The sequence below is a fragment of the Pholcus phalangioides genome, unplaced genomic scaffold (assembly GCF_987345545.1).
Source record: "Pholcus phalangioides strain wild (caught in Gottingen) unplaced genomic scaffold, Ppha-v1.0 ptg000020l_1, whole genome shotgun sequence".
In the NCBI taxonomy this organism is placed as follows: Eukaryota; Metazoa; Arthropoda; class Arachnida; order Araneae; family Pholcidae; genus Pholcus; species Pholcus phalangioides.
The window spans coordinates 272,917-299,749 of NW_028301613.1; the positions used below are offsets into that span (position 1 = coordinate 272,917).

At 40.7% G+C, this 26,833-nt stretch overlaps 2 protein-coding genes across 2 annotated transcripts; both read left to right on the plus strand.

The window, feature by feature from the left end:
• Positions 1-368: 368 nt before the first annotated feature.
• On the plus strand, positions 369-17,426 carry Dera (deoxyribose-phosphate aldolase). The gene is made up of 7 exons (XM_089248614.1): positions 369-500; positions 3,226-3,323; positions 4,315-4,462; positions 8,911-9,144; positions 11,304-11,435; positions 14,072-14,184; positions 17,048-17,426. Exons 1-7 carry the CDS (start codon positions 467-469, stop codon positions 17,222-17,224), a joined length of 936 nt encoding a protein of 311 aa, XP_089104740.1. The 5' UTR covers positions 369-466; the 3' UTR covers positions 17,225-17,426.
• Positions 17,427-20,467: 3,041 nt separating this feature from the next.
• Positions 20,468-21,250, plus strand: LOC149070691 (uncharacterized). Its single transcript, XM_089248793.1, has one exon. The coding sequence runs from the start codon at positions 20,468-20,470 to the stop codon at positions 21,248-21,250; it is 783 nt and encodes a 260-aa protein (XP_089104919.1).
• Positions 21,251-26,833: the final 5,583 nt, after the last annotated feature.

Here is a 26,833-nt window from a genome sequence, read left to right on the forward strand (position 1 = left end):
TATTTCCTCGGGAGAAATACGGGAAATTGGGATTCCAAATACGGGACATCTCCAATTATTGCCAAAAATGACGCCAAAACCGAACAAAGTTGCCAAATATTGTTGAAATAGCGGAAAAATCCAAATGGTGGGAAATATAGCATTACTGCTAATTGCAATGGATTAAAATGAATTCCACGGAAAAAAACGTTCACTAAGACAAATATGTGAGATTAATATTCTCATTTATAGCTGTAATTATCACAATATAATACCGGGACTGTCCCGGGAAATACGGGACGTATGGTCATTTTATGATAGATGGAAAATCCACGGGTAATATAGTCACATGTTTCACCTTGAAGACATGCAACGAACATCATCATCAACATCTTATTTGTTTATCTCTCTCAGGGAAGAGTAAATAGTACGAGTGAGAGGAGGTCCATATACTGCGTCTGTTCCGATATTCCGGCCGGTCCAAAAAATGCGCGAAAGAAGAAATGAAGGCGTGAGATTCGGTTAGAAATATATTTTAAGCATTTCTTATTTTGGAACATTTTCATTTCTCTTTTTTTGTCAACAGACGACACACACATTTTTCTCCGGAACACATTTCCTTCAGATAAGCCGGGTTTTCCTAGGAGCAGGTTTCTTGTGCCGCGCGCAACGTGATTCGTCCAGCGCGACACTCCGTCCGCTCACCAGTAAGAAAAGTAGCATGACTGTTTTCCTACAGAGCGCAATACGCCTGACGACAGCGCTTTACGTCGGGCGTGATTGGCCGACTGCTTCTGGAGGAGTCAAATGCGTCGTGCGCCGCGGTTTTGCCGATATTCTCTTCACTCTTGTGTGTCTTCTTTCCCTTCCCTTCAAACCGGAGCATGCAGACGACAGAGTAACTGATGCCAAAGCCATATACTTTATATAGCCGCCCTGATCTGATGCGCCTCGCTAGGAAAACACAAACGCGTAGCGTGATTATGTAACACGGTTCTGTCGGCGCGAAATAGTCTAATTCGGTTCACGCTGCGCAACAAACCTATTCCTAGGAAAACCCGGCTATACCCCACTGGTCGTATAACAGTTCATGTCAGTCGTGCACTGACATGAAACAGCAACTAGACAATTTTTGTCGCCAATTGATTACTTTGGCACTTTAGCTCTTTCAAAATTTTTTCATTGGCACTCCCGTTTTCAATAATGTTTTTCAAGTTCTCATGTGCTATATTTATCTGTGCTGGCATCATTTTTATTTTTTGTTATCACCACCATGTTTTCCCCATCATTGATATGGGGGTCGTTCAAGTATTACGGGGTTTCTGATTTGCTGACTTTTGACGACAAGGGAAGAGGTGGTTTGGATAATGCTTATGTCATCCACCACCCTTTATGAAAATATAAAATATTCTTAATGGCATCTTACTTGGTGCATCAGAAATGAGAAAACCTTTCGATAGTTTGTGGGCGCTTGAAGTAACATCCCACCCCATATTGATAAGTGCCCTACAGAGCCACTTTAGTGATCTCTAAATGTTTCGTGGATCCAAGTGGTCTGGTAATGTGTCTGGGCCGCTTAAGTGCTCTGGAACTGTGCTATGCATCACTCAAGTGATCCATAATTATATGCCGCGGATCACACTTCAATAATCTGAGAATGTGCCGCGGGTAACTTGAGTGATGTAGAACACAGCACTGGGGGGCCACTTAAGTGCTCTAAAACTATGTTACTCAAGGGATCTCTAAATGCGTCACGGATCGCTTAAGTGTTCTGGAACTGTGTCCCGGGTCATTTAAGTGATCTGAAAATGTGCCACGGGCTGCTTAAATGTTCTGGAATTGTACCATGGGGCACTTAAGCGATCTGTAGATGTGCGGTTTAGTTAATTTGTTTTATAAAATTAGGTTTGAAGAGGTCAGGCCGCATCAGATAACTTCCCTCCCCCCCGGCCATATTTGGTCCACGGGCCAAGGGCCTTTATGCGATTTATCATTATATAGCTTAGAATTAAACATAAATTTTGAATTCATAGTCTTCGAATAACATTGAAATTAACAGAAATTGATTGTAATAACATATAAAAGTATTTTCTTCCGAAATTGCAGTTAAAAATTTTTTTTTTTTTGCATTAAAAAATAAATTTTTTGATCGTGGGGAGGGGGCCACACACACACGAGCCCCCCCTATGCCCCCACCAGTGTAAGTCTCTGATCCCACCAATATGCGTTAGGATTCAGAGGGGCAGAGCTGGTGACGAAATTTTGCTGACTAGGGGGGTAGGTGTCAAAAATGGCTAAAACTTTCCTTACGTAATACTTGAACGGTCCCATTTATTTACACCCAAACCTTGTTTGCCATTGGACATCCTTTGCTTGAGAATTTTTCAAGGGTGAGAGCATTCTTATATTCATTTAGACGAGAAAAAAAACGTCTCAGTTATTGACAGAATTCGATCAAGAAATTTGGTTGGTGCTGGGTTTGCCAGAATAAGAATTTGAAGCCAAAGTATAATGGGTTGTTGAATCTCGTATGCCAATACTTTCTTCATTGGCTCTAGAATTCCTCTTCACGATATTCTAGATTACCGGGGAAAAAAATTCTGATTTTTTTTTTTTTGTTGTCAGGCATCTTGATTTTCAAGATTCTGAAGACGTTTGGTGAGCAAAAAGATTCTATTCTGCTACGGAGCAAAAACCTTGGTGAAATTAGAAGTCGCAAAATTTGGCTCAACCCCGCTTATGAAATCGTAGCCAACTCTGCTCGTGTTTCACTATCAAACACAGCCCAACGAAAAATCGCCATGGGCTTCTACTACTCCGGAAAAAAAAACCCGCCAGTGAGTGTTTGGTGATCAATAGACCAAAGGATCACACCAAATGTTAAAGTGCTCCACCAAAATATTTTACGCAATCTATGCTTGCAGATGTGAATTCTACATCACCTACCCTTAGATTGGCGAAAACTTGATGCTGAAGTTTTGATAAGCCATAGTAGCCATAAAATAGTTGCTTTCTGAAATTGTAGCGAAATTTTTCGGAAAATCAGGCTTTTGCACGGGAGAAAGCAGTGTAAGGCTTGAATATCCAAATGATATGCAAGACTTACAAAATTGCACGCAAGCTGTGTGTATTCCGTGATTGCAGGGCTTTTTGCGTTCTAGCTTTTTATATATAAATTTTTGCTTGTTACAAAATGCACATGTGTAATATTTTTTTTTTCTTCTTTTCTTTCCTGCATTTTAACAGATCCTAGCATGATACGTCATGTGCATATGAATCTGACTGCCGTTGAAAGGGAAGTGGAAAATCTGCAGTATGACGTGGTGAAGAACAGAGAAGTGCAGGTGATTCTTTTTTTTTTCTTCGTATTTCACCAGTCAAAGAAACGAGCAGAAACCCCTTATTTTGATTGTGTGTATCTCTCCCCCCCCCCCCACCTAGAAAACATGGGATTTGTTTATGTATATAAAATTGATTTTCTGTGTGTGCATATGTTCTCTATACAAATCTACAATTTCGGATCGATCGTCGCTAAATTTTGCACCTATACCAAACGGGACCCAACTTGAACGATGGGCTACTTTAAGAGTTCGTCAGAGTTGGCCAAATGCCCAAAATAGGCAAAAAACAGTTGGGCTACAGTGATTCCTGGGTCTCGTAGACCACAGGTAGAGTTTCCAGGTTCTCTCCAAAAGATGTAAAGTGACCCCCATCCCGAAGGTATGAACAAGTATTTTGATGGTTAAAAACAATTAAATGAAGAATTGTTGAAGTATTCGACAGAAATATCATGAAAATTTATTAACTCGCCAATTCCCGGGGGGACTTTCAAAAAATTAGTTGCGATAACACATCACGAATCGTAGTCAACTAAAGCAGGATTTAGCTATCTAGTGTCGAGTTAAAGAGGTTTCTCTTCATTGAATTTATTATTATGCCAACCATGAGAAATAATAATGTTTAGTTATCTCTGTTCTACTTTACGAAGCTTTTTTACATAATTTTTCAAATAAAATGGGACTTACTGCCATTATATGTGCTTCGGACAATCCTTCAGATATTGTTATCAATCAGTTAATGTTATCAAAAATCTGAGTCCCAACATGATCACATTAAGCGCTGTGCACTGTATGATTAATCGTTCATTTCCATTCGTGTTGGAAAAAATAGACTTGAGGGTGATTCTCCGGATAACGTTGATTAACAACTTAGCGAGAGATTGGCATTCCAACTGGTTCTGTTTATTTATATGTATATTTTCAGGTTTTGGTTTAACATTTGCCTTGTATTTGCTATTGATGTAGATCTTAACGTGTTTCAAACATTACGTTGTAGATAGGGTGGCTGATGAGAGCGGTAACTTGCATCGACTTGACGACACTGTGTGGCGACGACTGTGAGAGCAACGTGCAGCGGCTTTGCATAAGGGCATGTAATCCCATCAAGAAATCAATTTTGGCAGATTTGGGTTTTGCTCCAGAAGGTAAGCAAAAAGTTTTTGTTTCAATATTTTGGATGAGAAACAACTAGTTCATGTTGAATTATTTTTGCATTGAATATTAATGATGCAGTAATCTCTCGATAATCTGGTTGTGCTCTAGTCTGGCCCGTTCAGTAATCCGACATTTTTAGGCAAGTTTTCTTCAATCTTAGAAGGGAAAACATGCCACTTTCTTGTTTTCTTTCAAACCGAACACAACTCAGGTCTATCACCATCTATGGGCGATTTACTACCTAGTGAGATGTGCCCAGAAGTGTAATTGTGTATGTACCTAACAGTCTGAGTGCGTTTGTAGTGTTGTGATTGATTTTTCATTGCTGCCATCTATATTTCAGAAGTGAAGTGAGTGATGTGTTATGATTGAATTGCATTCATACTGTTTGTAGGTCTGTTGCTCTCTCTCACTTTTTAAAGGGGAGATCGGCTCGCATTTGTGCCTTGAAGTTGGGAACCACAGAAAACGAACTTCAGCCGACCACCACTGTGCGATAAGTGCTGCTATCTACACTGGTGAAATAAATTAAGAGAATTTGCATATTTTATCGAATTTCATGAAAAGAACTGAACTGAATGTAAAACCACTGCTTCTAGACAAAAATGCAAATCTTGTACGTCAAATACGTAAGCGTACACGTGTGTGTAGGCGGAGCCAATAGAGAAACAGGCTTTATAATCACGCGTAAGTTAAGACACATTTCGTTCGCTAGCACACCTCGGCTAATTTCTTGGTGTTATTTTGCAGCAATCGGTTAATTTCAAATTGTAACAGTAAAAATGAGTAACCACCAACGTTTAGATGATGGAATGAGGTGGCGAATTGTGGGGAGGCTAGAAGCAGGCCAATCTCAAGTCCAGATTTGTAGAGAGTTTAATTTAACTCCCAGCGTCGTGTGTAACTTATGGAAACAGTTCCAGGATACCGGATCAGCCTGGGCAAGGTCGTCCAAGAGCCACGACGGCCAGAGAAAATCGCCATTTGTCGATTATAGCGAGGCGTAACAGGAGTGCTACAGCTTCTCAGCTCTCTCGTGACTTGTATGCAGCCACAGGAACCCATGTATCAAGGGTGACTGTTGACTTCATGAGAGAGGGTTGTTTGCAAGAAGACCTGCTGTTTGCGTCTCGCTCACTTCTACGAACAGGAGATCCTGTTTATCATGGTGCAGAGAGCATAGAGATTGGAGTATGGATCAATGGGCGACCGTTCTCTTCACTGATGAGTCCCAGTTCAGCCTAAGCACAGATTCTCGCCGTACGTTCATATGGAGAGAACCAGGGACCTGCTACCTACCCTCCAATGTCTGCGAAATCGACCATTATGGCAGAGTAGGCTTCATACAGGTGGCGCTAGAATTACTCAATCTATTCCTATATTTCTCCACATCTAGAAAATAGGTGCGTGAAGTAAATAGAATATATACACTGCTGGCCACCCAAATTGCAACACCAAGAAAGACAAGAGATATCACAACAATATTTATTTTGTAGATAACATGTTGACCAAGCATCAAATGATTAAATTTATAGACTTCTGTGAAGTGTGGTTCCTGCCAAAATCAGTAGCCAGAGTAGCCGCCATTGTTGGAGATCACCGCTGCCACACGCCTCGGCATTGATTCAAAGAGACTTTGGATGTGTTCTTGGGGTACAGCAGACCAAGCAGCTTCCACGCGTTGCCAAAGTTGATCTGGTGTGGCAGCTGGGGATGTAATCTGGGTCAATCGTTGAGCAACCATGGACCAAATGTTTTCTATCGGCGAAAGATCCGGAGAGCGAGCTGGCCAGGGAAGCAATTCAATCTGGCGATTGACGAAGAACCTTTGGACAATGCGTGCCACGTTTGGTCGCGCATTATTATGTTGAAATATGGCTGTGGGCAAGCCCTGAAGGTAAGGAAGGACAACTGGCTCCAACACCTCGGAGATGTAGCGCTGGCTTTTTAAAGTACCGGCAATGCGTACTAGAGGAGTGCGAGAGTGATATCCAATACCGCCCCATACCATAATACCCGGTGCAGGACCAGTGTGGCGGTGCATAATGCAGCTGTTCAGCATCCTCTCTCCACGGTGTCTCCAGACTCGAATCCGACCATCGTGGTGTTGCAGACAGAAGCGTGACTCGTCAGTAAAGACAATTTCATTCCATTGTGCCGTCCACATCCTTCTTTCATCGCACCATTGGCGGCGGAGACGTCTGTGGTTCTGCGTCAAGGGTAGACGAAGCAATGGACGTCGTGCGGACAGACCACTCTGCTGTAAACGGCGTCGAATGGTACTCGCAGACACTGGATGATGCGGTACAGACTGAATGTGCTGTGCTATGGTTCGTGATGTGGCTGAGCGATCCGTCACTGCCATGCGCACAATACGCCTGTCATCACGTGAAGTGGTGCACTGAGGTGGATGCGATCGAACACGTCGGTCCGTCGTACCCTCCTGCATCCAACGATCACATATCCGCATTACAGTTGTTTGGTTTTGTCCAACACGACTACCGATTTCCCTGAAAGATAATCCACAATCTCGGTAGGCCACTATCCTTCCTCTGTCGAACTCGGATACTTGATCAAAAGATGATCGCTGTTTTCTACGAGGCATAATTGATCATTTTTTTGAAAAAACCACAAGAAAAACACAATTGCCTTACTTCAAATCGTCGAAATCTCCAAGCCTTAAATAGCGCTTTGAAGTGGCGCCACAGGCGCACGTGCGTCTGCGCTGAAATTCTAATCATTTGCATATCTCACCTCCGTTAATGCATGTTGTAAATTTCATATTATTTGCAAGCTTCCTTCAGGGTGTTGCATTTACGGTGGCCAGCAGTGTATTTTTATAGCATCAATAATTATTATAGTTACCAATATATACCGGTTTAAAATTTTAATTGATCCCCAGCCCTTGTAGGAACTGCATTGTGGCTACTTAAGTACCCTGGAACTGTTTTGCTGGTTACTCAAGTGATGTTTAAATATGCTGTAGGTCACTTAAGTGATGTGCACCACGAGTCATTTGAGTGATCTACAGATGTCCTGCGAATCCCCTCAAGTTGAAAGATGTGAGTTGTGGGTCACTCGTGTGATCTGGGAATAATATGCTTTGGGTCCCATTAGTGATAGGTGAATAATATGCTCCAGAGGTCCCGTTAGGATCTGTAAACGTTCTCAGGTCACTTAAGTGATATGTGAATCTACCTCAGTCACTTTTAGTGAACTGTAAATGTGCTCAGATCAATTTAGCAATCTGGGAATGTGCTGTGGGCCACTCAAGTGATGTGGAAACTGCACCATAAGTAACTTAAAGCGATCTGTAAATGTCCTGCGGATCCCTCAACTGTCCAGATCTGTGTTGTGGGCCATTCAAGTGATCTGTGAATAATATGTTTCGTGTCCCATCAGTGAACTGTAAACGTTCCCAGGTCACTTAAGTGATCTGTTAATGTCCTTGCGGGTCCCTTAACTGTCCAGATCTGGGCCATGGGCCACCCAATTGATCTGAGAATAATATGCTTCGGGTCCCATAAGCACATCTGTACATGTGCCCATGCCACTTTTAGTGATTTGGTATTGTACTTCTTTAAAAAAAAAAATTAGATTTGAGGTCACAGACCACATCAGATGACTCTGTAAGCCATGGGTTGAGCGTGCATGCATTAGAGCAGTGTTTCTCAACTGCTGGGTCGTGGCCCAGTATAGGGCCCCAATACTAGTCACACCGGGCCATAAGTGATTCGCAGTTTCATTTTTCCCATTAATTTCTTTTGTTAGTTGTGGGTATGACCGGGCCTTTCACTTAAGCAAAAGAGATTTATCTGGCCGCAGACTTCCAAAGGTTGAGAACTACTGCATTAGAGTAATTATGGTTAATACAAAACCTGTTATATTTGTTGCAATGAATTTTTTTAATAAACAGCCGCTCTTGTGTTTTTTTACTGTGTCATTGTGCCAAAGAGCTTCAATTCACATTCTTGTACCCAATCGACCAGCCTTGATGTATTATGAAATAATTATGTAGCCCACTATCCCTGACACTGGTTATTACCAGAGGTGGGGAATAAAACTGCGTTCGAAGAAGAAAAAGCTTCGAGTACCATATTTTTCCTTTTTCCTGCATATAATACCCTGGTGCAAGTTTCAATACTTTGAGAATATAGTATCATGGTATAGTCTGCAGTGACGTATAATCATCATGGGAAAATTTCGTTCATCAATAACTAAATCTTAAGGAGTTGTTGGATTGTTTGGCCTGTTTTTGTATAAAAAAAATTTTGATTTTTGTTTCTTTCTGTTTACCATCTAACCCCATCTATAAATTTTTTAAAAATGTATTTTTTGTAGATTTATTTGATAAAATGTATTTCTATTGTTTAATATCCTGTTGTGTTTCTCATGTAGGCCTATTTATTAATGTTTAAAGTTATCGTTTTATTTATAGAAATAAAAGTCGGTGCTGTTTGTGTCTACCCGACGCTCGTGCCGTATTGTGTCAGAACATTCATGCAGCTACGTGAGAACACTATCCCGATTGCTTCTGTTGCCGCCGGATTTCCTTGCGGGTTGAGTCCCCCTCTGTCAAAGCTTGCTGAGATAAAATACGCTGTGGAAGCTGGTGCCAGAGAAATAGATATAGTCATAAATCGCAGCTACGTTTTAACGAACAGATTCGAAGGCAAGTTGTTGATACATATTGATTCTTGTCGTCATATAGTTAATCTGTACGAAAGGGAACTAGAGCATAATAATTTTATTTATAACAGGGTTCACATGGGTCGGCAAAGGGTGGATTTATAGTTTCGCCATCTGTGGGTTGCAAAGAAAAAAAAAATTCCACCCTTCACCCACTCTACAAATTTTCTTGAGCACTCAGTTCTTGAATTTGTCGCTCCTGGGCTATAGTCCCTGGTCCCAGTAAATGTGCTTCTGTCTCTAAGTCACTCTTTTGGTCAGTCCCATGCTCACACACTTTTTACGTCACTCACTTACCTGGTTTCTCAATTTCTAAGTGTCACACTTTCGATCATTCATATGCTTGCTGAAGCTCTAGGTCACTCTTTTGATTATTACTAACTGACCTAGTCCCTTGCTCTCTACTTCACTCTTTTGGCCATTCACATACTTGCACGGGTTCTTGGTCACTCTTTTGTGCTCATTGACCTAGTTCTCCACTTTGGTCATTCACATGCTTTCATGCACTCTAGGTCACTCTTTTGGTAGCTCACTGATCTGGTCTTGTGTTCTCTAGATCACTTTTGGTCACTCTCATGCATACACTCTCTTTAGGTCACTCTTTTGGTCATTCACATTCTTGCACGCTGATTTGTTCACTCACATGCTTGCATACGTTACTACTACTGCTAAACCACACATGCACCTTGTACATATTCCTCTGAGGAACTTGTAATGAATTGGTTCATGTTGGAATGTGCGTGTGCATGTTGTGAACCAAACCTGAGGTTTTCTTGTGTTTTCAAATAGTGCCCCCTTCTCTTTTATGAATTTGGAAGTATATGCTGTAGGTCACTTTTTTTTGGTACCTCACTGACCTGAGTTGTCTTGAGAGCATTATAGGTCCCCCTGGGCAAAGTGACCTCTCTGAAGTACTAGTGAACTTCCCTTCCACCTAGAAATACCTGCTCTGAAATGTACATGCTTACTGTCAAAAAATTATTATCTAATTACATGGTGGTCAGCAACCTGGAAAGTCAGAGAAATGAAAAATGGTCTTATCATATTTCTTTCTTCTGGAGGTTCAGTCAGGAAAATGTTCAAGCAGACTTTGCTTGGAACCTTGCATTATTGCAGAGCAGCCCTTGGTGGTGGTGCGACAGGTGTGGTCATACGGGTCTCTGTGTTTTGTGAGGCCCAGCACTCACAGTAAATTATTGGAGGCTTTCTACAGTTTTTAAATTATTTCTTGCATTAATTCTGAATTTTTTTTATACTGTCAATTCTGAATTTTCATACACTGCGGAATTTTTTCTATACCGTCAATTCTGAATTTTCATAAATTGCAGAATTATTAAATTCATTGAATCTGAATTTTTATCAATTCTGAAATTATATTTCGCATTTATTCTGAATTTTCATGGGTGCTGGAATTATTTCCTTCACTTATTCTGAACTTCCATAGGTGCTGGAATTATCTGTCAATTATTTTTCTTATTTTTGGTTCATCGATTCTGAATTTTCATTAGTTCTCAGACAACTTCTTTCATTAGGTCTTAATTTTAATTTGTTTTGGAATTTTTTAGTAATTTACATTTAATTGTGTCTATATTTTTCATCATTCGTGTATATTCTGTAATAATGTATGAATTTTTGAATGCTGATTTTCTCTCTCTCTCACAGAATATATAAAATCGGGCTAAATGGAGCCCTGAAATTATTGACGCCTCTGGCCCTCAATTATTTTTGCACCAGGCCCAGCATCTAGTAAGGGCAGCCCTGCATTATCATGAGGCTCCCCCCTTTGCACTTTATGTTCTCCCCCCCCCCCCCCCCCCCCTGCCATGCTTGGGTAGACCTATGCGTGAAGATGGCTGTGGCAAGTTACGAGAATGGTTCTCACACAGCCACATGGTTATGCCTCTCCGGATCCCATGAACATATAATTAACATTAAACTTTTTGCGCAATGAAAAGATCTTAAGAAACATCCATGTTTACTTATAATTTTAATTTTACATTTTGATGATGATAATAAAGCTTCAAAAGCCTGTACCAATAAATTATTGTAATAACGTCATAAGTGTCAGAGTAAACAATAACAAAATGCATTTTAGATGGTGAAAATAAATTCTCAAATTAGTTTCATTCCTGGCTTTTACAGATTTATACAGAGAAATTCAGCTGTTGAAACAGGCTTGTGGCAAAGATGCTCTGATGAAAGTCATACTATCCGTAGGAGAATTGGGCTCTTTAGACAACGTGTACAAGGCAAGTATGATCAGCATGATGGCAGGTAAGTCCAAACATATTATATGTGCAGTATGCGTGTTATTATTTGCGATATTTCAAATTTGTATATGCATGGTATGGCTCTTTATTGCATTATACTGTCAAACTTGGTTAATGCGAAGTCCAAAACCAGTGACAAAAAGTTCCTATTATCCAGTAAATCTATCCTGGATCCGTAAAATGACTGCGAGTTGCAACTTAATCATTAACATTCACATAGGACAACAATTATCAATTATTAAAATTTTATTATTAGTTACAAAACTACTTCCCAAATTTTAATAATTTATGATTGTAATATAATTGATCTTTGCTGCTACATTATTCCACTGTTCTGGAATGATCATAACTGCAGAATTTCTTGACCATGATCATTCGTTACGTAACTGTTTTCCAAATTTTGATTAGTATTCTTATCCTATCTAGGAAATACTACTTTCACTAAAGTGTTACACAATTTGTACTTTCCGATATTTTCCATGCTTTCAATGACCACAAAAAGATTCAGAGATATTCAATGTTGCACCTTGATCCTATAGGTTGAAAAGCGTGATCTCTAGTATTAAGTGGTGCACGGTCTAAATGCACTCCAGTTGAGCAATGTTAAAATGGACATCAAATTATTGAACAAAAAAAAGAGTAGAGGAAAAACAGAATTTTCAAACTTTTATTTGTCTTTAAAAATTTGTTGTACAACTTGGTCGAGAAAAAAGTCTGACTTCTTGTAGAATTTTTCCAAACTAATTTTGCTCATACAAAAATCCTGATTTTTTTCCCCCAACTTTGAATCATCCAAAACATTCCAAAAAGTTTTGAACTAAACAAGAAATTTTAACATTAAATTAGGTAGAAAACTCAAAGGGAGTTCATAAGAGTTAGAATTATCCAAAATTTGAATTAACCAAGTTCTACTGTAAAAGAACAGATGAAATATCGATTATTAAGGGTTGTGGTGCCACACACGGGAGTTTTTCTCTAACAGGGTTTTGAATAAATGGAATAGCATAGCTTCTACCCCCGGTGGCCTAGAATCCTACCACTATTGACATGTTTAAAAAAATATATAATATTTATAATGGGATGAATCGAGGATCTATTCATACTTAGAAGGACAACCACAATTTTTTTATGTGGGCATTGTATTTTATTTTATCATAAGTATTAGTTTTCAGTGCTTTTAATTTAGTGTGTGTGTCATTAGCAGGGCTCCCACTTGTAATACTTTTCGTACTTTTTGGTAAAATATCCTACTTTCTAGTTTTTGTTCTACTTTTCCTACTATTTTACAGAATCCTATCAGTAAAATTTGTGTAATTGACTTTGATTGAGAAGAGAATCGTAGATATATTGTCAAATATTATAAATGTTGTATTGATTAATTATTGTACCAAAGCAGAAATTGTATAATTTTTTACGTTATTTGGGGAGTATGTGTGGACCATTTGGTTTATTATTTTTTTGTTTGCGGGTTCAACAAGTAGAGCAGTAGTCATTAAAAACTTCTGGATGGAAAAAATAATTTTGTATTTGCTACTTCATGGTCTTGGACAGTAACTAACATTCATCATTCTAAATTATGGTCCGCATTTTGTGTATAGGTGAAACAACAGCATTACAAAGTAGTTGGATGCATAGACTTACTCTAAGTTTGTTGCACTCAATTGTCTTCTGTATTTTGTAGGCATGCAGAGGCATAAACAGTATTTACAATGCTCAGCAAAGAGCTAGAAATGGAAGTGCTTTATTTGTCAAAACAATTACAATGGCATTGAACAGTAAAATGTAAATAAATCCCTTTAAGGGAAGGATAGACAATGCAGTCAATCCATCCAGTTTTCACCTTTACTTATTTTCACTGGACTGTGTAATTTGTTTTCACTGTTCTTTTGGAAGTGGGTCTCGAAAGAGCGTCATTCTTAAAAAACTTACGTGTCTTCATAACTTGCTGTGTGCACTGTCAAAGAGAGTTGACAGACTGGACTGTGGAAGACTCCAAAAAAAAGAATAATGTATTGTGAGGAAAGGCAAAAAAGAAATATCTGTGGTTTCTAGTACACTGTTTTGGCCAAAAACTGTTTTTGTTATCAAGTCATTTCTGTCATTTTACTTTGGCTTGAGTCAATCATACAGTGGGATACCGAAATAGTGCTATGAGGGGGAAAAAATGAATTTAGTTTTTTTACAGATTTTTTAAAATTATGTTATGATTATGTTGTCTGGAGAGTGTTACCGCCCCGTCCTACTTTTTCTAATTTTTTAAGTGGGATCTCTGCATTAGTTTTCTCACGATAAATTGCTCTTATTTTGGGTTGCCATATTTTTAGTTATATTTGGCATTCCTATTTTTTATGGTCGTCTTTTTTTCCAACCACCCCGTTGGGCATTTTGCTTGCTGTGGCTTTTGTATTTATAAAAGCAACACAGTGAAACATGTACACATGAAAATGATCCATTGCTTTTGGGGTTTTTCCTTGATACGCTGTTAACTTTTGCCTCAATGCAGTGATTACTATTTGAGAACTTTCACAAGAAATTTTCTATTCAAATATTTAGTAGCAATAACGTAATTATTTATTTCGTCTTAAATGTTATTTTATTTGGAATAATTTGAAATTTTGCTTTGTAATTGTCATTTGTCAGGCGCAGATTTCATAAAGACTTCGACTGGAAAAGAGGCAGTCAATGCCAACTTTCCCTCTGGAATTGTCATGGCCAGAGCTATACGAAATTATGAAGGTATTACAGGTTTCAAGGTTAGTATATTTGTGCTTTATATCCACGTTTATGGCAATCTAGAGGTGTCACATAATAGAAAATATGAATGTAATTAAAGACCAGAAATGGTAAATGCAGTAGGTGCCAAATCCGAAATTTTACACGAGAGCAGAAAACACGTTTCAAGCGCCGCCGTAGATGAACGTGTTAAGTGACATCTACCAGCGTGTTTTTCAATTACTTAGAGTGAGGGACACTAACGTTTCCCAGGCTGACAACCTTATTATTTACTATATTTTGATGCAATTTTTTTTATTACTTACTGTGTTTACCATTTTTGGTCTTCAATTGCTCAAGATTGCTTTTTCTATTGAATTACAGTAGACTGTCAATAATCCGGCTCATCCAGTAATTCAGCGTTTTTAGGCTGGTTTTCTTCAAGCATTTGAGGGAAAAAACATTTCATTGCGTAGAAGTTTATATTGTTCCGGATAATTTTTCACAAGACTTTGAGATTGCAAAATAAGAAGCGGTTCAACGGACAAAAACAGATTTATTTACAGAACAGCAATTTACACGTGTTTACAAGCTAATCAGAGAGCTAACAGCATTTAAACACAACTGACTGTTCATCGAATCTCTCTATTCGAGTCTCTTTTAGCCTCTCTGAGCCTTCCATCTTGTGAGCGCCACACTATTTATAACCCAGTAGAAACTTCAAGAAAAAGAACATTCCACAAAATTCTATTTTACAGTTTCCTAGTCGGCAGCGCCACCGTACGGAGGGGTTGAACCAATGTCTGGAGGAGGATGTTCTAATCAATCGGACCTTTTTCCGATGGACCGAAACCGGCATCAACCGATTTCGATATTTCTGAGAGCCATCGAACAAATCGCGCCATCTATCGCCTACAGATCGTAACAATGTTATTTAAATGGGCTTTTTCAATTGACTTCCAGTAATCCGGCACACCTTGGTCTGATATGTGTGGATTAGTGAGAGTCTACTGTGTATTCCACAGCGATTCACTTATAGCAATAACCTAATGGTATGGAGTTATAGTTGTTCAATCTTTTCTAGAGTCAATGTTTGATGATGCCTCAACTACCAGCATATAAGTTAAAAAATTGTTGCATGAGATAATTTTTATAGTTTTTTTTTTAATATGTAATATTTTTTCCTTATTATTTTTTTCGCCCTTTCATCTTGGATTATGTGCCTATCCTGGAGCGGCACCCATGTCACCTCATATCTCCTGCGTCGTGGCCACAGCTTTTTTCAAAGGGATGGCCAACTTAGTTAGAAAACCTCAGAAGTTAACCTTGGGTTGTCAAACAAGAAGTTAGAGAACCTCAGGAAATCATGTTTAGCCGACCACCACTGCGCATTAGCGGTCCCATACCCGGATTTTTGCGATGTGTAAATCACCAAAACTCATCCCCAGCATGGCCCAACCCACATGGGTAAAGGACTTACATCGCGGAAGGGACAGAGAACGGGCCTTGTCTGGTCTGACAGATGACAAAACTGTGGATATTTACGATCAAATTTTTAAAGATTCGGTCTGTAATTTCTCCAACTATCTCGGAAGTGTTTTTTTTTTGCAATTTGAATGTGTGATTCAATCCTATGCAATTTTTCAGAAAGGTGCACATGTGCAGTCTCGTGGGAACGAAGCGAATTTAAACGGTGAATACACTTATCTCTGAATGTTGGTGGGTTGTCGCAAAAGTACCGTAATTTCCGATACACAACCAGCACCTCCCAAAGATAGAAGGCCTCTGCATTGCTTGTCATAAATGTTACTCAGACTACCTATCAAGTTTGCCAAATTTTGAAACATAGCATCCTGTTTCGTTTCTTCTTATTTTGGTGTAGAATCTTCCTTATTGGCTCACAAATACAGCATAATGATTGGATGCGGGGCATATAAATCGTCAATTCTGAGCCCGATTATTCCTTTTCCTTACAACGGTGATACTGGCATGAACAGGGAATTTTTTCCCTTGAATATTCTGAGGGAAAATGGACTACTTACTGACATCACAAGCAGACTGCGGAGAGCTTCTATCTCTAGAAGGTGCTGATACAACCCAGAGTAGAAAAATCCTCTCAGAGAAATTGGAAAATTTGATATAATAACCACTCATTCAGGGACGCAACTTGATATGTCGTCAGCCTATTCATGATAATTTGCAGGGTTATATATTTTATACCGATCAGTGTAGTACTTAAAAGTTGTGCAACTACTTTTCAAAGTCACGACATAGTGTGATCATGATAGACGGTGAGGAGGAGGGAAGGAAAAAGTTGGTACACAGAGGTTTTTCCCTCTGTACTTTTTTCTCAAACTCGAAAAGCCCCACGGGACGCTTGAACAAAATTTTTATGCATCCTTTCTCGACCCTGGTATTCGACCCCCTGTAGCACGTCAACGCCATCTCTATGGGGTTCCACCATATATCAATTTCCAGAAGCACCTCCAGGTATGAAAGCAAATCAAGGGTTTGACAAATTGAAAGGGAGAAAAAAAATTAGGCGCAACAGACAGTTTATGGTTAGGACAGTTGTTTTAGGATGCAAGCGTGTGATTTCATAGAGAAACAGTCCAAAATTTATTTTTTAAATTCTCTTAGTGACCACCTTCCATGTTGGTAAGCATGCTCACATAAATTACAAAAACATTGTCCTGAATCCACCTTAATTATCGCACATTGAAATTTTCATTGCCAATACCATTTTTTTTAGTCGCCATGGCAATGTGGCATTTGTCAAGCTCTGATTTAGACTATGTGATTACCATGAGTGGCAATCTGAAGCACGCATAAAATGTCTCGTTGTATTTATACTATAGAAATGTTAAATTTTTAATTATGAGCATAAACTTGTGTAATTTGTAGGTGGGATTCAAACCGGCTGGTGGCATAAAGAAGCCCAAGGACGCCCTCATGTGGCAGGCGCTGATGAACAGGGAGCTTGGTAAAGATTGGCTCTTCCCAGATCTATTCAGAATTGGTGCGAGCGGCCTCCTCGATGAGATAGAGAAGGAGTTTGACTCTTATATCTGCTCTCAATAAGCATCTGTTAGTGGAATGCTGATTTCCAATTTGCATCACCCTCTCTGAAAACCCAAGGCAGGTTCCGTGGTACAATCTGTGAGAGCTAAATTGAGCTCTATATCTGGCAGCATTAGAACTCTTCAGTGTTATTGAATTTATATATTTTTTTACATGTATTTAAGTATTGTTTAAAGTGATAAATTTTATGTATTTTCTCACATCCAAGCATTTTCATGTATTTGTCAGTTATGTCACAATTTCTTGTCTTACTAACATCGGGACGAGTAGAACTGGTATTTGGGGGAGGGATGTACAAAAATATGGAAACATCCATAGTTAGTTTGCAGTGAAGAGAAGGGTAGAGAGTGTATCCTCGGCTACAGAACATAGATCTCGCATATCAGAGATTGTTAAGAAGAATGTGCACAGAAATTTTTTGTGTCATTTATGATTTTGGAAAATGATCCACGCACCTCGTACACGTTCCTCTACGGAATTTTTAACAAATCGGTGCATGCTGGAATGTGCGTGTAAGTGTTGTGAACGTCTAATGTAAGCTTCTTTATGTGCAGTATGCTTCCATCTGCCATCAATTTTTCTAACCATAAGTGAAGTGTAATAATTGTAGGTCTATTGCGTGCTGTGACGAGACTTTTTAAGGGGAGATCGGCTCGAAGTCGAGAAACATAGAAAACCAACTTCAGCCGACCACCATTGTGGCTAGGGTGGGGTTCGAACCCGGGTCCTCGCGATGCAAGTCCGTCATTATGAAAACTCGACCATCATAGAGGTGGGGGGAAATACTGAAGAGCATGTTGTTTGAAACTAATGGACTGAATTTAAAACTAATAAATTTTTTTGGGGGGGGGGGGCGGGGCAAGCTTAGCGCCCACACTTGCCAACTACTACGGAATGTCCGTAGTTTCTACGGATTTTTCTACCATAAAATAGAATTACGGGAAATCTCGAGAAAAGTATGAAATTCTGTTTTTTTTCTCTCTCTGAATTGAAATAAAGTTGTGAAGAAATCTCGTAGATGGTCGTTGTGAAGGTTTGCTTTGTTTGTCTGTCCGCACATCCGCCAGTTGAATCCCGAAGTGGGCCCTTATACCGAAAACGTTTCAGTTTCTGCATTGAAAAAACGAACAAACAACCAGTAGAGCCTCAATATATATTCTTATATGTATTATTATTATTACTTGACTTTGTACGTTGGCTCTCTCTTAACAAGCACGCTCTGGTCACGTGAAAGAATCTCAGTTCATTCTGTACTGAAACACGAGATGATCACGTGACCGGATGCCCCTTCGGAGGGTCCGAAAGGCCATGTGTGTGAGAACATCAGTTCAGCTCAGAGTTGCCAGATTGGCGGTTTTCCCGCCAAATTGGGCTGGTTTGAAAACGGTTCGGTGGGAAATTTTTGGCTTTGGCGGGTGGCGGTTTTTTGGGCGATTTTTCTAAAATTGTGTTCATGACGAATTTCTCCCTATTATTCTTTGCTCGCGAGCAAAGAAGCTTTTCTTTTTCACTTCAGTCCCCACCTAATGTGTTTCTTCCTGACAAGGCAGAAGGGGGACATCTCACCACTATAGAAAGCCAGAGCTTTCAACCACAATGTCTTTGCCACCCAATAATCGAAGGAGCGGTAAAACAAAAAATTGGGAAACTGTCCTAGGTTCTAGAAATCAGTGGTTTTCAACCTTTATGATACCGCGGCCGGTCGGTTATCATATATCCAAATGTAGTATATCTCTCTCCAATGACTATAAGGGAAATGGGCTACTTCAGTGCCGTCACGAGCTTCGCGCGGAGGCCTTGTGCTATAGAAGGTGTTGCTCTGGCCCGACGGTTGGGAAGCATAGTATCTAGACCACCACAGAAGACTGCGAAAGAAACCGTAGCTTCCACAAGCGTGGAGCTGGCAGAGCTCAAGCCCAGGAACCAGTGCCGTCTTAACGCATGGGCCCACTTGGGTATTGCTCGGGGGCCTCAGAAAAACGAGAGGTAGTTGTATTTTTCGGGATTTTCCATGTAGGGAATCAGAAAAATCACTTGGCTCGGAGCCCATGGTGCTCTTAAACCGGCCCTGCCAGGAATCCAAAAGAGTTCTTAAATTTTTTTTGTTTACTAGACCGTGAAAAATCTGGTCTGGGACCCATACCTAATTTTTAAAATCATTGTACCAAATTTAGTAGGCACCTGTGCACAATTTCAAAGCAACTATGCACTTGAGGCAGTGCCGTCTTGACGCATGGGCCAACCCGGGCACGTCACGGAAGCCTTGAATGAAGAGCGGGGGAAAGGGATAATGAGATATGTGTAGTTAAGATTTTCGAGATTGAGCATGTAAATTGGTAAGTAGGCATTTGCAGTCTGGATAGAGGGCTGAGCAAAATCAATTTACCCGGGGGCCCATGATGCTTTTAAGACTGTCTCGACTCCAGGCCAACTCTGGGGCGTTTTTCCAGGAGAGAGAATGTGTGGCCCTGACTTTCGCAACTTTTCAAAGAAATCAATTTATTCGGTTAAAAAACATTTTTTTCGTAAGGATAAAAATTGGAGGGGGAGGGACTATAAGAAAAGCTATAAGCCAAGGGTGTAGCGGGGGGGAGCTTGGGGGTCCCCCCCCCCGCCGAAATGTGATAAAATGACCGAAAAAAGGGAAAAGATGGCCAAATCTATTGTTCTATCACTTTGGTCCCCCCCCCCCCCCGAACAAAATTTCTGGCTACGCCCCTACTATAAGCCACACCTTTGCAGGCTAGAATATCGTCAAACTGTAGCTCGCTTGTTGCTTCATAAATGGCAGCACAGGTTCAAATATTTTGGGCTACTTTTTGGCTTCTTTTGAAGAGGATTTTGGCTGGAAATTTTTTAAGGATCTGGCAACTCTGGTTCAGCTCCAGCTCTCACACGAGATGCACCAACGTCGTCTTTATCTCTCTTAATATATGTACCATGTAAATAATATCTTCTATATAATGCATCATAATTAAAGATAATGTATCTACAACTACGTCTCATTCATACGGAGTCAGATGCAATTGCGCTACCGTCGCCATTTAGCATTTTAGCATTGGTGACCGCAGACGTTTAAACGCAAATAAGGATGCCTTCTGAATATTCTTCAAAAGACGCCATTACGGTGAGAGCAGCAGCAGAGGATTTTTCTCCCAGCAACAGTGGACCACGGAGCATCCTCCCTCGTAAGGTCACTTCCGCTTGACCTCTTGGCTCTCTTCTCTCTCAAGCAACAGGATGATGGCAGCAGAAGGGGACAATACCGTTCCCCAAGTTTCCAGTGTCGCTCTCCGCCTTCCCCCATTTTGGAAGACAAACGTTTCTCTTTGGGTGAGGCAATGCGAGCAAGCTTTCCTCCTCAGCCGCATTACAAGTGATGATACCAAAGTCGCAACTCTCGTCGCTAATATCGACTCAGAAACACTACATGCGGTTGCCGATATTGTCGTCAATCCTCCTGAGACCGGGAAATTCCAGGCTCTTTCGGACCGGTTGATACAGGAGTTTGCCGAAACTGAATCTGCTAAAATCAAGAAGTTGCTCACAGAAATTCAACTCGGAGATGATAAACCATCACAGCTGCTACGAAAAATGCGCCAACTCTCGGGATCTCGACTAACCGATGATTTCTTAAAGACATTGTGGCTGCAACGTCTTCCCACTCAAATCCAAACTATCCTTTCAATATCGAGTGATGGACTGGATAAACTCGCGGAACTGACTGACAAAATCGCGGAAATAAGCCAAAATACATCCGTTTGTGCTGTTTCTCCACCGCCGGATCAAGAGGACTTGCGTGCACATATCGCAATGCTCACCAAAAAAGTGGATGAACTTTCCTCTCAACAACGTGGACGTTCACCACATCGCGGGCGAAACAACTTCAAGAAGCGTTCCAGTTCCAGAAACAGGAAAAATTCCTCCGGAATGTGCTACTACCATCATCGTTTCGGTAAAAATGCTCGGCGCTGTACTACACCGTGCAACTTCAGCGCACCAAAAAACGAAGGAGCTCCGTCATAGCTGGCATGGCGAACATGAGCTCAGAGACCAGCAGGTTGTTCATCCATGATCGTAAAACGGGAATAAAATATCTCGTTGACACGGGCAGTGAAATTAGTGTCGTTCCGCCGTCAGCGATTGCTTCCACAACTCCCTGCTCTACATTTCGTCTCTACGCTGCAAACTAGACGTCAATACCGGCCTACGGTACCAAAAATATTGTCCTAGATCTGGGTTTGCGACAAAATTTTCCATGGACATTCGTCGTCGCCAAGGTTTCGTGCCCTATCATCGGAGCAGATTTTCTGCGCAATTTCAATCTCATGGTAGATTTGAAAAAGCGTCGTCTCATTAGCTCTAGCACATCACTTCATTCCCTGGGATCAGTGCATCAAACGGCTCATCTCTCAATTTCCACAGTGGGCCCATCTCAGTACGAGAAAATTCTTTCTGAATTCCCAGACATCACAAATCCGTGCTTAATAGGCGAACCTGCATCGCACGACACAGTTCACCACATAGTGACTAAAGGTCCTCCAATATGTTCTCGACCGAGACGGCTTCACCCTCAACACTTTGAGAAGGTGAAGACAGAATTCGATTTTTTGTTACAACAAGGAATAATTCGTCCTTCAAAAAGTTCATGGTCTTCACCATTGCATATTGTTCCGAAGTCGGAAACATCTATACGACCAGTGGGAGATTATCGAAAATTAAATTCTGTCACAGAGTTCGATTCCTATCCCATCCCATACCTAAGTGATTTCAGCAATGCCCTTCATGGTAAGTCAATTTCTTCAAAATTAGATATTTTCAAAGCGTACCATCAAATCCCTATTTTTGAACCTGATATTCCTAAAACAGCGGTGACAACACCGTGGGGTCTGTTCGAATATACAAGGCTTTGTTTTGGCTTAGTAAATGCGCCTCAAACATTTATGCGTTTCATGCACGAGGTGTTAAGAGGTTTATCTTTTTGTTATGCATATTTAGATGATATCCTCGTACATTCATCATCTGTTGAAGAGCACGAAAATCACCTGAGGCAAATATTTGAGCGTTTACACAAGTATGGTTTGAAACTTAATATTTCTAAATGTGTATTAGGTGTAGATAATTTAGAATTTTTAGGTCATTTAATCACTCCTCTTGGCATTAAACCATTACCTAGCAAAGTGCAAGTAATATTAGATTTCAAGAGACCTGACACAATTTCTGAGTTGAGAAAATTTCTTGGTCTCATAAATTTCTATAGAAGGTTCATAAAACATGCCGCTGAGTCACAAATACTCTTACACGATTTTCTAAAGGGCTCCCGCCGTAAAAAATATAATCGTAAAATTGAATGGACCGATTCTGCACTCGCAGCATTCAATCAATGCAAAGAGCAACTAGCGAATGTCACTCTATTAGTTCATCCTTCCACATCTGCAAAGCTTGCACTTCATGTTGATGCATCTGATTTTTCAATTGGTGGTGCATTACACCAGGTAGTGGACAATTCTTTGCAACCGCTAGGATTTTTCTCTCGTAGACTCTCCTGTGGAAACACGCTATAGCGCATATGACAGAGAACTATTGGCTGCATATTCTTCTATCAAGTATTTTCGACACATGCTCGAAGCACGTCAGTTCACTCTATTTGCAGATCAAAAACCTTTGGTCTATGCTTTTCCGCAGAAGCATGACAAATGCTCGCCTCGCCAAACCAGACATTTGGATTTCATTTCCCAATTCACGAGTGATATTGGTCATATTCCTGGCTCAGAAAACAAAGCAGCCGATATAATGTCCCGCATATGTGCTATTTCAATGCCAAGCCCAATTAATTACAATGAAATCGCTGAAGCTCAAGCAACAGATGATGAATTATCAAAATTAATGGGTGATTCAAATTGTGGCTTACAATTGAAAAAAATTAAACTTCCCGAATCTGACATAGATTTAATTTGTGATATCTCCACTGGAAGTGCGCGTCCTTACATTCCTGTGCAGTATAGGAAAACGGTGTTTGATCACGTTCATAACTTAGCGCACCCAGGCATCAGAAGAACGATCCACCAAATCCGTTCTCGCTTTGTTTGGCCTGGTATCAATAAGGAAATAACAAAATGGGCGAAAACTTGCATGGCTTGTCAAAAAAGTAAAATTCACAGACATGTCAAATCTCCTTTGAAAGAATTTCCTATGCCATCTGCAAGATTTGACCACATTCATCTGGACATAGTGGGTCCATTAACTCCATCAAATGGTTATTCTTACTGTTTGACCATGATCGATCGTTTTTCCCGCAGGCCAGAAGCACAACCGATAAAAGACATCACAGCTCCAACTGTAGCGGAAGCCTTTTATAACTGTTGGGTATCCCGTTATGGTGCTCCATCAGTTATAACAACTGATCAAGGTCGCCAATTTGAGTCCCACCTTTTCCGCTCTCTCCTACAACTTCTAGGCACCGAACGAGCTAGAACTACCGCTTTCCATCCTCAAGCGAATGGGTTGATTGAGGAATTTCATCGACCACTAAAAACGGCCATTAAATGCCATAACACCGAACGTTGGACCGAGGTATTACCAACTATACTTCTGGGCTACCGAGCCGCTCTAAAAGCCGACCTGCAGTGTACGCCAGCCGAACTCGTGTTTGGTGCACCTTTGCGTCTTCCCGGCCAATTTTTCGACTCAACGAACGTCAACACTGACCCTTGTGACTACGTAAATAAGTTACGGGGGCCACATGCAGCAGCTCCGTCCAACGCCAACAAAACATCATGGAAAACGTGCTACATTTGTGTATCCAGAACTGATGAATGATACTCGCGTATTAGTACGTCGTGATAGTGTCCGTCGACCCCTCCAGAGACCATATGATGGTCCCTTTCTTGTCATTGACAAAAATGAAAAAGTGTTCAAACTTGACATCAATGGCAAAACAGTTTCGGTTTCCATCGACCGCTTAAAACCAGCATTCTCCCTCTCGGAAGATACAACGCCTCTGGTGGCGAAATCGCAAACTAACGACTCTACGTCAGAGAACTCGATCACGAAATCGAAACCACCAGTGACCACACGATCGGGACGTCGAGTCCGGTTCACGGATTTTTATCGTGTCCAACGTTGACACTGGGGAGGGGGTACTGTAGAGCCTCAATATATATTCTTATATGTATTATTATTATTATTACTTTACTTTGTACGTTGGCTCTCTCTTAACAAGCACGCTCTGGTCACGTGAAAGAATCTCAGTACATTCTGTACTGAAACACGAGATGATCACGTGACCGGATGCCCCTTCGGAGGGTCCGAAGGGCCATGTGTGCGAGAACATCAGTTCAGCTCCAGCTCTCACACGAGATGCACCAACGTCGCCTTTATCTCTCTTGATATATGTACCATGTAAATAATATCTTCCATATAATGCATCATAATTAAAGATAATGTATCTACAACTACGTCTCATTCATACGGAGTCAGATGCAATTGCGCTACCGTCACCACTTAGCATTAGATTTTTAGCAAACCTAATGAGCGGGAAATCCTTCATAACATTTTTCACGGATGAGATTCTAGAAAGATGCTTGAATTTTGAATTTTCAACAATTCTGGAAATTGTTTCCTTCCGTTAATTCCGGATTTCCTTCAATTCTGGACAATTTTTTTCTTCCGCCAATTCCGAATCTCCATCAATTCCGGAATTCCTTTCTTCTGTTAATTCTGAATTTTCATCAATTCTGGATTTTTTCCCCTTCCATGAATTCCGAATTTTCATTGGTGCTAGAATTATTTCGTTTTAAATTGCTTTTAAATCAAGTAAATCTAAAATTTTCAATAATTTCGGGAACTGTTTCTTTCTCATTAGGTTAAAATTACCTTCGGTGCTGAATTTTCATCAATTTTTTGTGTAAACTTATATGTAACTAGCTATAATATACCCGGGCTTTATATATATATATATAGGGACAGCGTCGTCTTAATGCACAGCCCGGGGGCCTCAAGAGAAGAGGGACCTTACAAAAATGAGATTTGGTTGAAATGTTCTAGAATTCATGTGGTAGGGACTTAGAAAAACCACTTGGCCCGGGGGCCCATGATGTTCTTAAGACGGCCCCGTGTCGGGGAAGGGTCCTAAATATTTTTGGTGCCCCGGAATTGTGTTGAAACGCACCCGGCCCCGCATCGGGTAAGAGAGAACTCGTGCGGCGACCACAGGTTGGGAAACACTGACTCAGACGATTCTTTTTCATAATTACGCACGGAATCTCGCATTCCTGAAAGACGTCACGACACATGCTTCAACGCCAAGATTTGCGTGAGGGGGGGTTATCAGCGAAAAATACAGACGGTATAGGTAAAAATGAAATTACCATTCCGTGCTTTTATATGCAAAAATATACTCCGCCCTAGTTTTGCACCTGCTTTCGCGGGTATTTTTTCCATTCCGGATATATCGACCGTCCTTCCTTCCTTTTGTTACTTTTCAGGATAAAAAAAAAAAGGACTTTTCTTGGCAGTAAAGCCCGGGAAAAGTCCAGAGGTCGGTCGGTCCTCTCCTATAGCTGTTTCGCTCTGGCACGATGAGATTAAACATGGCGTATTGCCAGGGAGATGATGTGCTCACACACACACACATATACTCTTCACTAAAACCAATCAGGAAACCCGGATGAATAATAGTAAAGAAAAAAATACTGTAATATACATTCGGAATAGAACATTAGAAGGGATAAAGGAGGGGTAAAAAGAAATATATGACATCCCATGTCCCCATGGAAATAATTCTTAATGATAGGATAACGTGGAAAATTGGCAAAGAGAGAGGGAGAGAGTGACTTTTTGCCATGTGAAAAGAGAAGCCATTTCTTCTGAAAAGCTGGTGGGAATTTTCTGGCTCGCTTCCCACATCATCTCCTGGACTTTTGGAGTTCCGGAGAAGCCGCTCTTGACACCAAGTTGTGAGTGTCTGATTGGCTGTATGCCAGAGTTTCGGCCACTATGTGCTATACTTACCTATATATGCTGTTGCATTGGTCTATCTTATCGTGCGTGCGTGTGTGTGTCCAGTGGTTCTCGTACCTCTGGCTCCTGCAGCGCCTGTTTAACCATATGTTGAGGTTCTGTTGCCAGAGGCGCATTTATGGTTTTGCCGCCTGCGGGCTACATGAATTTAGCGCCCTTCTCCCATTATAGTCTAATTTCCTTTACTCTTTTCCTCGAATTCGCCGCCTTGCGCTTGGCTTTCCCCCCTCCCCCGCTCTTGCAAGTACATTTGTGTTTGTGAGTCACTCTTTTGGTTCACTCCCATACTCACTCACATGCTTGTACACGCTCTAAGGTCACTCTTTTGATTTCTCACTGGCATGGTTCCTTGCTCGGTCATTCTTTCGATCATTCACGCATGCCCTAGGTCATTCTTTTGGACGTTCACATGCTTGCGCGTGCTCTAGGTCACTCGCGGTTCACGTGCATCGAGAAGACAATAACAACGGCTCGCGTAGCTAGGCTCAGCTATCATTTACTGATTCAATAAAAAGCAGCTGGTGAAATAGCATAAATAATAAAGGTATATGATCCTTCCGATGTGTTCAACGCAGACGAAGCCGGGAT